The following is a 15,962-nucleotide window of genomic DNA, read 5'->3' as shown; positions in this document are numbered from 1 at the left end:
ATCCACCTCACCTCGCCGCTGAGCTCAGACCAAGTCTCCGCATGGCGAAAGCCCTTAATATTGATTTTAGGCCTGATGATGCTGGCCCCTTAGATTCCATTATGGATATACTACACTGCCCGGATGCGGGTCCAGTGGCACTTCCTATGATAAAGAGTATTCTTGAAGTGGTTCATGCCAATTGGGCCAAACCTTGCTCTGTTCCCTCTTCCTCCAAGAGAGTGGAAAATTTATACAAGATCCGCAGGGAAGGCGGGGAGTTTTTGTACCAATACCCTCCACCTTAATCAGTGGTGGTGGAGGTGCTCCATGGTAAATATAGGTAGGGAGCACATTCCTCACCGCAAGATAGAGAAGGGAGAAAATTAGATACCCTCGCTAGAAAGATCTACTCTTCTAGCGCGGTGGGGTTACGCATCTCCAATTTCCTAGCGATTATGGCTAGGTATCAGTACTCCCTGTGGGATAGAGTTTCCCCACAGATCTCCATCCTTCCTGATGACGAGAGGCCCTCGGCTAGGGCCATCCAGAATGAGGGCATGTCTCTCGCGAGACAACAACTCACGGCGGCGCACCATGTGGCGGATTCATCTAGTAAGGCCATAGCCTCCGCCATCGTAATTCGCCGGCATGCATGGCTCCGCTAATCCGCACTTCCCTATGACACTCAAGCACGCATAGAAGACCTTCCCTTTGAAGGCACATCCCTGTTCAGTGTCCAAACAGATACATTCCTCGACCATCTAAAGAAGAATAAGACAAATGCATGGTCGCTGGGAATTGCCCCTCAGGCATCTGAGCCCAAACGAAGGTATTTTGGCTGCCAGACCCCTCAATCTTCCCGCCCCTACAGATTCCAGGGGGCTTTTCACCAATCTAACTTTCGCCCCTCATTCCCACGTCCACAACAGGACAGGAAATTCCAGTCTAAGCCTAGAGGCTGCAAAGGGCCCAGGGTGTCCCCTGGTGGTTTCAATAAGCCTAAACAGGCATGACTAGAGGTTCCAGCATATTACTTAAGACCGGTTGTCTGCCTTTTACAATGCCTGGGTTGCTGTTACAAATGATGTTTGGGTGTTGAAAATAATAAAGGTTGGATATTTCATCGAATTCGATGCTCTACCCCCTTATCGAGCCCCAGGCCGCTCTACATCACTGGCCCCTGAGCCACTTTTGCAGGAGGTCGACACCCTCCTTTCTAAAGGGGCCATTTCTGAAGTCCTTCTCGCTGACCAAGATTGCGGGTTTTACTCTCATTTTTTTCTTGTAGACAAGAATGGGGGGAAGCGTCCTATACTGGACCTCCAAGAGCTGAATGAGTTTGTTAAGACCAGAAAGTTTCGCATGCTTTCACTACCGGAAGTGCTTCCCCTTCTTGACAAACATATGTGGTTCGTGGTGTTAGATCTCCGTGATGCTTATTTTCACATCGCGATCCATGCTGACTGCAGGCAGTATTTGAGGTTTGAGTGCAATGGCAGATGTTATCAGTACAATGTCTTACCCTTCGGGTTGTCTACAGCCCCTAGGATGCTCACTAAATGCCTTGCGGTGGTTGTAGCTCATCTTGCACTTTAGGGTTGTGTAATCTTCCCCTACCTCGATGACTAGCTGGTGGTAAGAACTTCACAATCAAGGCTGCATGCTCAGCTTGATGAAATCCTATAGACCTTCAACAATTTAGGCCTCCTAGTCAATGAGACAGCAAGGTAGACTTCCCCTGACTATGGAAGATCCACTGATTTAGCAATTGGTAATAATCTCTTTTCCTTTCTGTAAATGTATTGAAATGTATTAGGACAGCAAGGGAATAGCTTGTTGCTGGGCAGGATATCTCTGTGTATGTATGTCTGTGTGCTAAGGAATTGGGGCAAGAGTCATGGAGGGTTAGAGTAAACCATAACAAGAAGTGGGTGAAACTGTTACTCTGCTGCCTCCTCGATGTCTGGAGTGCTATCAGCCTACCCTGAATGTTGATGGGTTGTCATATCTTGAACTTGGATAAATATCTCTCCCTCAGTACAATCGGGGCTCAGAGATTTCTGCCCATTAGGGCCTCTGAGTCAGCAGCTGCAAATAAACTGTTTTCTTGAAATAACGATCTCCGGTCTCTCTCTCCCCCCCACGAACCCCCGTTTACCACATCATCAACTTCTCTAAATCTAGGCTCGTCCCCTCCCAGATACAAGAATTCATTGGGGCCCGTTTGGATGCCACAACAACCAGAGCTTTTCTCCCTACACAAAGGGCTCGTGCAATTCAGTCTATGGTCCTTCGGTTCACCAGGAATAGGTTTCAGACAGCCCTTAAGGTTCAGAAATTGCTGGGCCTTATGGCCTCCACCACGGCTGTGGTAGAGTTTGTGCGTCTACGTATGCGCCCACTTCAGGGTTGGTTCCTCCGGACATTTAGACTTAACATCGACTCACAACTCAAATGTCTTTCCATCCCAAGATATGTTATACGCTCTCTGCAATGGTGGTCTACCGACTCCAACCTCCTTGCAGGCCTTCCCTTCCACCTTCCCTCCCCAGAGTTGCATCTTTTCACCGATGCATCCCTGTCGGGATGGGGAGCTCACTGTGATCACCTCAGGGCTCAGGGCTCAGGGCATTTGGTCTACATCAGAATCCAGACTACACATAAACCTGCTTGAGCTTCGTGCTATACGCCTTGCTCTGTCTTCCTTTACAGGATATCTGGAAGGGCATCATGTTCAGATTGCTACAGACAGTTCCACCGCTCAGCATTATCTGAACAAACAAGGAGGCGTACGGTCCATTTCGCTCTGCAGGGAATCCACCAGCATCTGGGAATGGGCCATAGCACATCAAGTGAGACTTGTAGCGATACACATTGCAGGCACAAGCAACACTCTGGCAGACGCCCTGAGTCGTCATCTCAATCAAGCACACGAGATCACTCTGAGCACGCACTGCCTCCAACACCTATTCCATCTATGGGGTTGCCCACAGATAGATCTGTTCGCCACACGTCTCAACTCTGTGTGTCCACAGTTCTACTCAAGGGCGGGGCCGAGCCCAGGCTCCCTGGGTGATGCCTTTCAGTCGACATGGAATGGGGCTCTGTTTTATCTGTTTCCACCTTTCCGTCTACTTCAGAGAGTAGTGGCCAAGCTCAGTCACGACCACACCAATGCCATAGTGATCACACCCTTCTGGCCCAGGAGGTTGTGGTTTGCGGTGCTAATGTCCCTTACCCACGGGGAATTCATCCACCTACCCAAGGACCCTACCCATTACCCCCCGGACATCCAGTTGGCAGGATTCGACCCTAGGGCAGTGGTCTGATAGAGTAGCCAGAGTTCTATTACACTCCCTAAAGTCTTCTACCCGCAGTTCGTACAATGCAAAATGGAAACGGTTTTCTAGTTGGGCGACAGCTAAATCACTTGCTCCTGTTACATGCCCATTGTCCTCTATTTTGGATTATTTGATGTTCCTCAAAGATGGTGGTTTATCAAATTCCTCTGTTAAAGTTCATTTAGCCGCCATTTCGACTTTTCACTGCAATATTGACTCCTTTTCAGTTTTTTCTCACCCTTTATCCAAAAAGTTCCTTAAAGGCCTTACCAACTTATACCCTCCAGTTTCACCTTCAGTTCCACAATGGAGCCTGTTGTTGGTACTCACACAACTCATGAAGCCACCATTTGAGCCGCTGGCTACATGCGAGCTTTCCCTACTGTCGTTTAAATCAGCCTTTCTAGTCGTCATTACCTCGACGAGGAGGGTTAGCAACCTTTCAGCGCTGTCACATTCCCCTCCATATACTAAGTTTCATTCCAATAAGGTTGTGTTAAAGCCAAAACTTTCATTTTTACCCAAAGTTGTCTCAGCCTTTCACCTTGGCCAAGACATAGTCCTCCCGGTATTTTTCCCTAACCCGTCCTCGAGTGCAGACAGAGCCCTACACTCACTAGATGTTCGCAGAGCTCTCCTTTTCTATATAAAGCGAACATGCAGTTTCAGAAAGGACGATAATTTATTCATCTGCTTTGGTGGTCATCATAAAGGTTGTCGAGTCTCTCCACAGACCCTCTCCAGATGGATCACATCAGCCATCAGGTTGGCTTACGAACTTGCAGGTCAAGACTGTCCTGACATGATTAGGGTGCATTCGACCAGAGCGTATGCGGCATCCATCGCATTTTCCTCTAAGGTTGATCTTCACGACATCTGTACAGCTGCTACTTGGTCCACGCCATTCACATTCATGAAACACTACGCCATGGATGTGGTCTCCGCTAGAGAAGCAGCCGTGGGACGTGCTGTTTTGCAATCGCTGTTTCGGTGATTGTCCCACACCCACCTCCTGGTAAGCGAGCTCACTATTCTCCCAATGTGGGACTGCATAGAAGCCACGCAGATGAAAAACAGAGTTTCACTTACCTGTAACTGTTGTTCATCTGGTGGATCTTCTATGCAGTAACACATCCCTCCCTCCTTCCCCGCTGTGGGACCTCTCCGCTTTATGTGGTTGTTGGTTTTCTAGTTGGAGAACTGGAGGGAAGAGTGCTCCCTCCCCCTGGGTCATGTGACCACTGGGCGGGAAGGCTGCATGCCCCGAGGGGAGGGGGAGCACTCTCTTTTTAGATTTTGCTAGAAGCTGACAAATCTTATCCATGGCTGGCCTGGGACTGCATAGAAGCCACGCAGATGAATATATGTTGTCATCAAGCCCTGTCCCTTGACATCATCAGGTCCTCCCCTCAGTCTAGAGGTCTAGGACCCTGAGAAATTAGGAGGGATATTGCTACAGATGAGTTTGTCTGGCGAATTTATCTCATTTGATGGGAAGCAACTATTGATAAGCCAATGCCAGTACTACTTTGCTGGCTCAGCAAACATCACAAACACCTCACAAAGTGGCTGAGCAATAGCTCCCCTCCCCCCAGCAGCTGTATTATGTGCTTGATTAAGCATAATTAATAGATGGAGCAGCCACAAACTGAGCGAGAGAGATGGGGACTAGGAAAAAAACAGAGACTGGACTACAGGAAAGGAGGAAAGGTGTCGCCTTTGTGCCTCATGGCTACTTTTAAGTTTTGCCATAAGTCACAAAGGTTTCTGGCAAACTTACTTACTCAGGGAATTGGCCTGGCTGCCTAACCAGGGCAAAGGAAAAAGAGAGGAAAAAAATATCCACAGCTTTTTACTGTGTGGATTATGAAAAGCTGTGGTTGGTTCTAAAAGAAATTGGTGTGCAACAACATCTGATTGTTTTGATGCACAACCTGTACTCTGGACAAGAGGCTACTGTTAGGTCAGAATATGGAGAAACAGAATGGTTTTCCATTGGCAAAGGTGTTATGTGAGGACCCCGCCCCCTCCTTCAGCCAAGGCCCCTTAGATGGTAAGGTTCTCCTCTTATTTTGGACTTAGTTGTTTTAATAAGCATCCCCGGTTACAGCCTAAGTGCCTGGGAATCTGAAACTTGAGGAATCTTGATAAGACACCTGGGTTCAGCCATGACACTGAAAGTTCCCAGAAATGATCAGAAAGTGCATTACTGGCAGGAAAGCAGAAAAACATGCAATCTTCCCCAGTTCAGTGGCATATCCTTCTCCATCACAAAAGACTTTTCAACACTGAAGACAGCACCCAATATCCTGACATACCCCAGAGGTGTCTACCCAGCCAAAGAAAGTTGCTATTTCATTAACCAACTGCCAGTTCCTCTTCTTCCATTTTTTACTCAATCAAGAGGGGCTCTCAAGTCATTAATTTGCCCTCCATCCTGTTTCAGGAGACATATGGACTCACCCAGACCTTTGTGTCTATGCAGATCTAGCTCATTCCTATCTAAGTGAAGTATGTTAATCAGGTCACCTCGCCCAGATTTTTGTGTCCATACAGATCTAGCTCGCTTCAATTTAATTAAAGTATGTTAATCCTGGTGCCTCAACAGGCTAGTTGTGCCTACGCAGATTTGGCTCACAATAGTGTAATCAAGGTATTTCCCCCAATTTTTCTTGCTCAAGTTTGTCAGCAGTTAACTTTAAACCAGCCAGTGAGATTTAAACTTTTTATATTGACCCAATCCAAAATTGGAATGGTCAAAATCCCACCTACCCTGCAGTCCTTCTCTCCATAAAAGAAGGATCCCCCAGACCTAGTAAATTGTTCCTCAGATCCCTGTCCAGATCTCTGGTGGTCAAAACTCTGGTTTCCTTCTGAGAACCCCTGTTGTGATCTGCAGGATTTCCCCACCCCCTTGCTTTGCCAGCTACTTGCTCTGCTCCTTGGATCGCCACTGCATGTACCTCTGGACCTTTAGCCCTGGATTTAAGGTTGCATGTCCCTTCCTTAAAAAATTCCCAATTTCCTCCCTTCTACCTTTAATAAGTGTGTTGGTGTCTGTGCTTGTGCATGTGTGATTGATTAGGGAATCAGTTCTATGAACCCATTCCTGAAAGGGGGGGAGCAAAGTTCCTTAGGAGCCGGCGTGACCCCACACCAGCATAGGTGCCACCTTATCACAGAAAAAGGTGGCACCTACGCCGGTGCAGGGACAAACGCGCCAGCGTCCAGGCACCCTCCCTGCCACCAGTGCATACCAGCAGGGCTTCCCAGAAGGGAAAGCCTGCACCAGCATGGGGGTGAGAATGTTGCCGGGGGTGGAGATGCCTTAAGGCAGCATCCACAGCCCTTTCACTCCAGGAATGCCCCCTTTCCCCCTTTTTAATTTAATACTTTTATAATTTAATTTAATACTTTTATACTATTTCCCCCTCCGTGGCGGCCAGGCAGCCTTAGAGGAGGTGGTGCAGCTGCACTGTTCTCGGCCACTGCAGATCCACCACCTCTCTTCAGGAATGGGCTGTCCGTTGCTTAGTGTAGGTTATTTACATTTTTGCTCCCTTTTATTTTTATTTTGTATACAATAAAATAATTTGTTTTTTGTACAACTACACTCTCACTCTCTTTCTTCATAATTTTACTTTGGGGTACCCCTACTGAGATCCACCATAGTATACACAGACTACAAGGTCTTGTGTTGTGCCTTTCTGGAACCCTTTTAAAGCTAATTTCTCCTTTTCTGGGTCCAGTTTAGGGTAACAGTTAGAGATAGTCTCCCTATCTCTTTGCTCTATATGCAGAACATATTGTAAGGAAAAATTTAGATGAAGGAATGAAAATTTGGGGGGGGGACATTAACAATTTGAAATACGTAGCACCGCATTACTGGCAGAAAATAGTGAAGACTTGAAATAACTACTGATGAAGGTTAAAGAAAAAAGTGCCAAAGAAGGATTGCAGTGGAACATCAAGCTGACAAAAATAACGATTATTGGGGAATTACACAACTTTAAGAGTGACAATGAAGAAATTGAAATTGTTCAAGATTTTCTATTCCTTGGTTCTACCATCAACCAAAAGGGAGATTCCAACCAAAAAATCAGAAGGAGATTGAGACTGGGAAGGGCAGTCAGGAAGGAGCTAGAAAAGTGTATTAAAAGTATAAGGATGTTTCGCTGATGGCAAAGATCAAGATAATTCATTCCAAAGTATTTCCCATTACTATGTTTGGGTGTAAAAATTAGACCATGAAGAAAGCTGACAGGAAGAAAGTTCATTCCTTTGAAATGTGGTGTTGGAGAAGAGTTTTACGGATACCATGGATCACCAAAAAGACAAGTAAGTGTGTAGATCAAAACAAACCTGAACTCTCCCTAGAAGCTAAAATGACTGAACTGAGGCTATTGTACTTTGGTCACATTCAGAGAAGATACAAGTCACTGGAAAAGACAATAACCCTACGACAATAATGCTGACTCAATCAAGGAAGCCGCAGAGATCTGAGCAAGGCTGTTAATGATAGGACGTTTTGGAAGTCATTAATTCGTAGGGTCTGACCATAAGTCAGAAGCGACTTGACAAACTTTAACACACTCAACACCCCCCATTGCTCCCTGGGAAGCAGGTGAGTGCTCCAAATTCAGTCACAAAACTACAGACTAAACTTTAGCTTTGTCTCTCACTGTCCTTTAAAAGGTGCAGTGAGCCAGAGAGATTTCCAGGGGTTTGTCACTTCCCTGCACAAAGGAAATAGTCGGGGAAGGGGTTGAAAGCATTCTTCTCCATCTTAGATTTAGGAGGAGAGTGTTTTCTTACACTAGATGTTGTATTTTTGTGCTTTCGACAGCCATTGCCTAACCTTGGAGGTTCTCCTTTTTAATTAAACTGTCAGCTTTCTACCCCTTCTGCCCCTCTTTCTGCTTTATCTTCCACTGTCTAAATTTACACTATAAGCTCCTTGCTTTAAGCTTGTTCTGCTGACTTTTACACTGAGTTTTTTTAGTACATTCTGTGGACCTGTGATATATGATTTGATGCTAAGTTTGATGGTAAAAAAACATGAGGATCCATTGAAAACCATCTGGGTAGTTATGTAGCATCAAGAATAAAATCTAACTTTTTTTGATCGTATAGAAAGGGCTCTTGCCTGTTCCAGCTCACCAGAGAACTTCCAGTTGCCCATCTGAAGAAGGACTAGACTTAATGCTTCAGTTAGCACGGCTAAATTTTGATAGTTGCACGGAATGTGGGCTTAGAAGGGTGTCATGAAACTGAGCCCCAAAATGGGAAGAAATCACTTGGGGGGGGTGAGGTGAGGCTAGGTTTCAACTGCTGAAACAAAGCCCTCAAAGATGGAAGACATTTGCATTGTACTATAAAGTGATGCTCAACAGTGTGTGGGGGTGTCATCTGCTGAAACAGAATCCCCAAATGGGAAGAAAATCTCCAGCGTTAACGCAGCCATAAGGAAAAATATAATTCCTATGATCTTTTGCTCTCTCACTCATGCAAGTGTGCACTGTTGGACTAGACATACATGTGCAGCTAGCGACCCAGCAAACTCTGACAAAAGGCTGAGCGATCACATAATGGGATCAGTGATCAATCTGGGGTTTATACACAACTGCCTATTATGACATGAGCCGCTGCAGAGGTTCAAGTATCTCTAGAATTTGGCAACACTTAAACATTACCATTTTTTCATAACAAGACAAGAAAGTAATTATTAGTGTTGAGTACATCACAGCCAGAAGCAGGGTCAGAACAAAAGAGAACAAACATTCCGTGGTTGTTGGGCCCCTTTCTGTCCTTCCTTCTTCCCAACTCATGTCACCTCCTCCTCTGCCAATATTTGTAACATTTACAGAAAAGCCAAGTGTCTGATCAGTTATTACAGCAAAACGTGTTCAATTACGTTTAAGCTTGATGATGGAAACTATGGCACATGCATCCAGTGGTTGTACAAAATAATGTTCTATATTCAAGAAAAATCCAAAGACTGGAGTATTCTTTTTTAAAGTATCCACCAATTCAGTCCCTGATGACTCCAAATAGTATATGAAGTAAATCAGTGGTCCCCAATGTGGCGCCCACAAACACCTTTTCTGGCACCCACCAAGTGTTTTTAGAAAGTAGGCATGGCCAGGTGGAACTACTGCCCAGCAGGGCTTCTGATTAGTACTGAGGATCTGATTGGCTGTACAGATTAAATTAACATTGTTTCAGCACAAATTGCCACCACAGTGTTTATTTTATTCTCTTTCTCCCCTTTCCCAGTTTAATTGCTCTTCTTGTCTCCTGCATTTGAGCTTCCTCTGTGTGCATGTGTGCGTGTGCCCTCTGCTGTGGTTATTTTATGATAGGCTCCACCTCCCACAGCAGCCATTTTGTGGTTGTGCCCACCACCCTGTATCAAAATTCCCAGGGTGCCCACAGGTTCAACAAAGTTGAGGACACCTGAAGTAAACTGATCTTCCTCATCACATCTAAGTAATGATTCAGAATTTTTGCAATGAAGACATCTTTAAAATGCTGCACTATAACACAAATGGATTTCTTAAAAAGGCTTCCTAACAGTATTAAAATTATGGAACAGTTTTACATCTTTGTGTCACAACTTTCAGTTTAAGTGACACAAACAAAATGTTATACATTTTTTCTCAAGACCACATGCTAAGAATTACCTTACTTGATCTTTTCCAACTCTTCCTCATTAGCATTGTCTGTAAATGAAATAGAGCATTTTAATCACCTTTTACTTATTCACACAGAATAGGGAGGCCAATTGTCATCCAAAGGAGCAAAGCACATACTAATGCTACTGAAGTGACAGAGGCATTACAAACAGCTACACAAGACTGAAACCAAACAATTACAAGCACCATTCACAATGAAACACAATTTCAATATATCTGAGCCTCTAATTCTTTGATGAAGTAAATGAGGATAAAGTAACGAGTATGTTTGGGATCAACATAAAAAAATGAAACAGATTACAGCAATGAACAATGCTTAGTCTAGAATTATACATTAAAGCCAGGTGCGATTTTTAAATCTGTTTTTGAATTAGTGCTTATACATTTAAGACAATTAGTTCCTGTTCATCTTGACTTGGCAAACACAGAGAATTAGTAATTTATGTTTCAGATTCCTTCCCCCCAGCAAGAATAGAATATTAGTAAAGTAGGAACGTTTCTGTTATCCAGTGAGCCAGATCTAACCCACGTTTTCAGTTACTTCAGGGTATAATGCCCACATTAAAAAGTTCTAATGTATACTCTATCAATGATAGCCATGTTTAAATATTTGAAGGGATGTCATGTTGATGAGGGGACTAGCTTGTTCTCTGTTGCTACAGAGACTAGGACACGGAGTAATGGATTTAAACTAATAGAAAAGCGATTCCACCTGAACATTAGGAAGAACTTTCTGACGGTGAGGGCAGTTCGATGGTGGAATGTGCTGCCTCGGAGGGTGGTGGAGTCCCCGTCTTTGGAGGTCTTTAAGCAGAGGCTGGATGGCCATCTGTCGGGAGTGCTTTGATTGTGGGAACCTGCATGGCGGGGGGAGGGTTGGGGTCACTGGGGATGTGGGGGGAGGTAATTGTTAATTTCCTGCATTGTGCAGGGGGTTGGACTAGATGACCCTGGTGGTCCCTTCCAACTCTATGATTCTATGATTCTAATTAAAAATGGAGTTGTAGCTCTTGTAAACACTTCATTTGAAAATGGGGTCAAAGGTATCACAGCTCCAGTTTCTGTTTTACTTCAAAGACTAAGCCATGGAACACAGGCGAGTAATAAAACAAATATAACAGAATGTATGAAATGCTATACCGTTCCCCTCCTGATGGTCTATTGTAAGAGCAGGGCCTTATTTTGTACTTTTTAAAACAAAAAACAGAGTACAATGGGCAGCTACAGCAAACATAACCCCCCCTCCATATCAAAAAATATCGCCCTTGAACAGTAAGACCTCTCATGTTACTGGGAACTTGCATATGGCGACATGGTAGTACTTCCAAAATTGTACTACGCTCTGAGCCTGGCTTTGGCTAGAAAGAGCGGGGTAACAAATGGAAATAATAAATAAATAAATAAATAAATTATGCTGGTACACTTAAGAGTGTAGTTACATTCGAAAGCAAAAATGATGAATCAGAACAACAAACATGTTAATTACTCAAAAAGATGTGATAGGAATTTTCTAAATTCAGATTTTTTCCCACCATGGAATCTCTTTATAAAAGGAACACTATGTTAAACTAATGCTATCTTAATCTGAAGGACCACAATCTAATCTCAGTTAGTTGCAGTTTTTTTTAATTCACTCATTAAACTATTGTTTGTTGATATTTTAAGATTGCCTTAAAACTGAGGCACTCAAGTCACTTCAGTAGTTAAAATGTTCACTAGCTCAAGCACTCAGTTTAAACAAGCTAGCAGAAGTAGCCCTGGTTCCTTCAGTTAAGCTAACTGAAGTATATCACATTGGATGACCCCTGAAGTCTATTAAAAGGATTAATTGACTTGAGTAAATTTTAGGATGAATCACAATGGAGGTGAGGAATGAGAACTATGGTCTAGCTAGCCAGTTAAAGCTATTTCATCCTGAAGAATATTAATTTGTATTATAGCAACAGAAACATATGGTGGCTACTTGAGTATAATTAATAAGTGTCAGAGTAATCTTTGAAGTACAAAAATTAAGAACTTCTACATCAAGATCATATATTCTCTTCCTTTCAAAATTAGTTGGAATTATCATTTAGAAAAAAGGTTTGGTGGCTGTTGATTTTTATTTCAGAGATGTATTTGGGCCCAAAGAGTTACATCCTTGATATTTAAAGTATCACTCATACGTTGGCAGGCTGCTCACTTTGCAAGTTATCCAGTGATGAAATCTTTGTACTGAACTTTGATAAAGAACCAAAATACAAACAAAGCCATTCATGCACTCATTTTAGCAAACATAGTCACAGAACATAAGCACATAAAACACAATTTATAATCTACACACACTGCATGCAGTTATAAAAATGCGTGGCATGCATTATCTTCCAACAAACAAAATAGGTAAACTACATACAATAAACAGTGAGTACAATTTTAATAAAGCATTTAGTTTCAATTTTTCTCTAATGAAATATAAAAGGCGTTATGTGGCAAGTTCATCACTCTCCACTATGCTTCCATTGCTTAATTAGAAACTATTGTTTTCCTTGTAGAATTTTTTACTTGAGTTTTTTTTGTTGTTGTTTGGAGGAGGGGATTTGCCACTTTAAGTCCACATAAGAAGAAATGCGCTTTTGGATAGTATTCGTGTTCATACCCCAAAACCAAAATCGTACTTCCAAAAACTCTTAATCGGAATTAGTGTTACTACCACAATGTCGCATTAGAAATTTTAGTGGTGTAACTTATACAAAACCTGAAATTGCATGGAGCTTTTAAACATTTGAATGCTAATAAATCATTACAGTCCTAACTCAACTTCACAACATTTGTTTGTGGTCACATTTTACAACATATATGGCCAAGATCTATTTTTAAATATTATATGACATCCCAAATTCAAATTTTCAGTGATGCTGTAAGCTCCACAAAGTGCTAAAATTATTTTTGGCTTCCAGTATAACCCTAGCATTTCTATATGTCAAAAGTATACATAGATTTTGCTGCATAGTTAGCCTTAAAGGGATTATTATTTAAATTAGGGGGGAAAGTCGAAGAATTCCACCATTACCTACTGATTTGGATTACACTCTCACAAATGTTAACCAACAAGAAAAATGTACAAACAAGAGTACAAATGCCACTACATGATTTGGTGGGTTTTGTCAAGGTCCTGGTTAGGAATGTACATACAGATTTTATTCAGGTACAGTTCTTTTAAGAACTTTTGTTTGGATTCTTTAATATTTGTTGTTATACTCTCAACTCTAAGTTTTGTGTGAATACGTCCACATTCTAGGAGAATAAAAACCACTAAGCACATTCAGGACTTCTCTCCCCTCATTTGCTCTTTTGCTCATTTGCATAAAAAGATCTCCTTCACATGAACAAGTTCCCCCACTTGCCTTCGGATGAGGAGAGATCGCAGATACTCAATATGGGACCTTCTTCACACAGATCTCTCACCACTTATCTGGCTCCATAGCTCTTTCGATATATTAACTCTGGGAAAGATAGAAGCCACGCTGCCAAGCAAGCAGGCACCCTATCACAAGGCATGTATGGAGGAGAATGAACCATATGAGGATTTGCCTTTAGCACTTTGGATACTCCCCTGAAGTGGCATAGCAACTCTTTCCCCTCACAGCATATACAAACTCCCCCCTTCCTTGTAAGTTCCCTTGTGAAGATGAAATATGACAAGGCTTAAACCTCTACCCTCCCTCCATTTTCTCTCTCTCTCCCTCTCTTGCTAGTTCCCAAAGACTCAAAAGCCAGATCAACTTGCCCCTGCTCACATGCCATGACCAACACACAAGCCGAAACTTGGATCTGCTCATCCCAATGTCAGTTTGCTGCCTAATTCAAGACATGAACCAAGAAGCTCTGTAACTAGCCTTTGTAGATAGCCTTTGAATAATTCCATCGTCTTGCAACATGACACTGATGAGATCTGTTAAGTCTAAAAGCAGCCATACATAAGCATTTTAAATCCACCATAAAACCTTGTGCTGCAAAGAGTATTTTGCACCACATCTTACATCATGTACAGCAACAGTCTGAAAGAAAATGAGAAAATTCTCCTTTCCCCCAATCTTTTAAGCCACTTCAAGCTCCTGATTTAAAACAAGGTTTCTATGTGACCTCTGACACTTGGTCATAGAGGTGCCATTACAGTAACTTTGGTTACTTCATAGGGCTGGTAGAATTTCAGATGTCCAATGCAATCTGACACAATATGCCTAGAATTATTCTGTGTTGGTGTGAAGAGGGAATATGAAATGTCCCATTAATTTCCTCTGTATCAAATATTCCCTGTTTTGGGACACTGCAAAAAAACCCATTGGGATATACTGAGAATAGGACGAAGACAAATCATACAAAATTAATATACCTACAATTAGTTTCAGTGGCTGACAGAGTCAGAAATTCTATAAGGGATTTTGCTATTTCTAAATGGCAGTGGATGGGGATTCTCATTAAAACTATTAAAATTGGGGATGTTTGTCTTAAATCTGTTGAAGTGGAAAGTGCAACATCATGAGTGTTAAATTTGAAATAGCATCATCTAGAGTTTGAAAGCCAAGATTTCAGAGTAATGAATTAATCATTTTTTATTTATCTACCTCATGTAAAGATAGAGGACATTAACTATGGTTTACAACATTAAGAAAACCTGAATACCATTTATGAGATCTTCACAAAAGTTCATTTCAGTGAGGAGTGCCTTTTGTACTCCAAGTGGAAATTTTTTGCAAGAATGTTTGCTTCTGCCCAACCCCAATTTATTTCACAAATACTATCTCTATTGAAAACTAGCTAGAAAAAGTATATCACACTTAATTATAAATGAGAAGATTCATAGTTTAAGTTTCATGAGTTTATTTTGATGCATTTACCAACATTTAAACTGATCATCTTGACCACTATTAGGTCCCTTACATGACACTTTCATGAAATGAAATGATATGGTATACTATTTTCCAAAGATATTCACTGCCTCCAAAACCGATTAAGCTCTTCTGTGCAGAATATGATAACTGAATTGTATCATCACTGGGACAATGGGGGTTACCGCACTTTGTATTCCCAGCGATGTATTAAGAGTTTGAAAATGTTATAAAAAACATCGGTTTAAAAGGGTGTTTGGATACCACGGCTTCTAAATAGTTGGAAGACGCCTTCACAGCTAAAGGGGCCAAAGTGCGAATAGTATTTTTTATAATGTTTTCAAACTCTTAATACATTGGTGGCAATACATAGAAAGTGCGAACAGTATTTTTAATAACATTTTCAAACTCTTAATACATCGCTGGGAATACAAGTGCGGTAACCATGAATATCTACTTTAAAAGGACTTAATTGTTGCAGCCAGAACACCACAGCACTAGATCCAAAATTCTTTACCAGTAGCAAAGATAACATTCCAAAATAAAACATGTATGAAGCCACTGCATATTAATATACCACCAACATCCTGTCTATACAGAAACCAATACAGCAGAGACTGGCCTAAAGTAGGGCATCTGTGGTTACATGCATCACAGACACTGATCCATCCTCAAATATTTCCCAGAAAAGACAGTGTAACTTCATAAGAAACTATTCTCCCTTTAATTTGACTGTTTAATGACAGAAAGCTTGTGAACTTTCTATGCCCAAGAAAAAAGCTACTTACTTGCTTACTTGTTAAAACACACTTACCGCTTCCCTTGGTTGTTCTTTTGGTGTCAGCAACACAGACAACAGAATAGTTCCAAGATCATCGCCTGGGTAATGTGGATCCTTCAGACTCAACGTAACAGCGATTGGCCTGGGAAACCAAACACGCAAACATCTGTTGTTTAAACAATACCTTGGTGTTTCTAAAGTCTCAGGTTTTGCAGACTGCACATCCCGATACAAGCAATTTAAGAAGCAACTAATGGCCTGCATCGTCATGTACTTCTGAGGACCTAATCGCATT

The 15,962-nt window shown here is 42.2% G+C and overlaps 1 protein-coding gene across 4 annotated transcripts in view; it reads right to left on the bottom strand.

Annotated features, from left to right (window-relative positions):
• The window catches only part of MCTP1 (multiple C2 and transmembrane domain containing 1), a 190,668-nt gene that overhangs the window by 162,385 nt on the left and 12,321 nt on the right, over window positions 1-15,962 (bottom strand). For 3 of the 4 annotated variants that reach the window (XR_008933284.1, XM_056849242.1, XM_056849244.1), the window contains exons 4-5: window positions 15,701-15,809; window positions 10,007-10,045 (exon numbers count right to left, since the gene is read on the bottom strand). Coding sequence is in view for 3 of the 4 variants with exons in the window: in XM_056849242.1 (XP_056705220.1) it covers window positions 10,007-10,045; window positions 15,701-15,809 (148 nt within the window). In the remaining variant the exon portion in view is untranslated. The remainder of the gene's footprint in view (window positions 1-10,006; window positions 10,046-15,700; window positions 15,810-15,962) is intronic. The other variant, XM_056849243.1, reaches the window with a different exon arrangement.

The sequence above is a fragment of the Euleptes europaea genome, chromosome 4, assembly GCF_029931775.1.
Source record: "Euleptes europaea isolate rEulEur1 chromosome 4, rEulEur1.hap1, whole genome shotgun sequence".
NCBI classification, from domain to species: Eukaryota; Metazoa; Chordata; class Lepidosauria; order Squamata; family Sphaerodactylidae; genus Euleptes; species Euleptes europaea.
The sequence above is the reverse complement of the archived record's forward strand: the minus strand, read 5'-3'. Positions and strand labels throughout refer to the sequence as shown.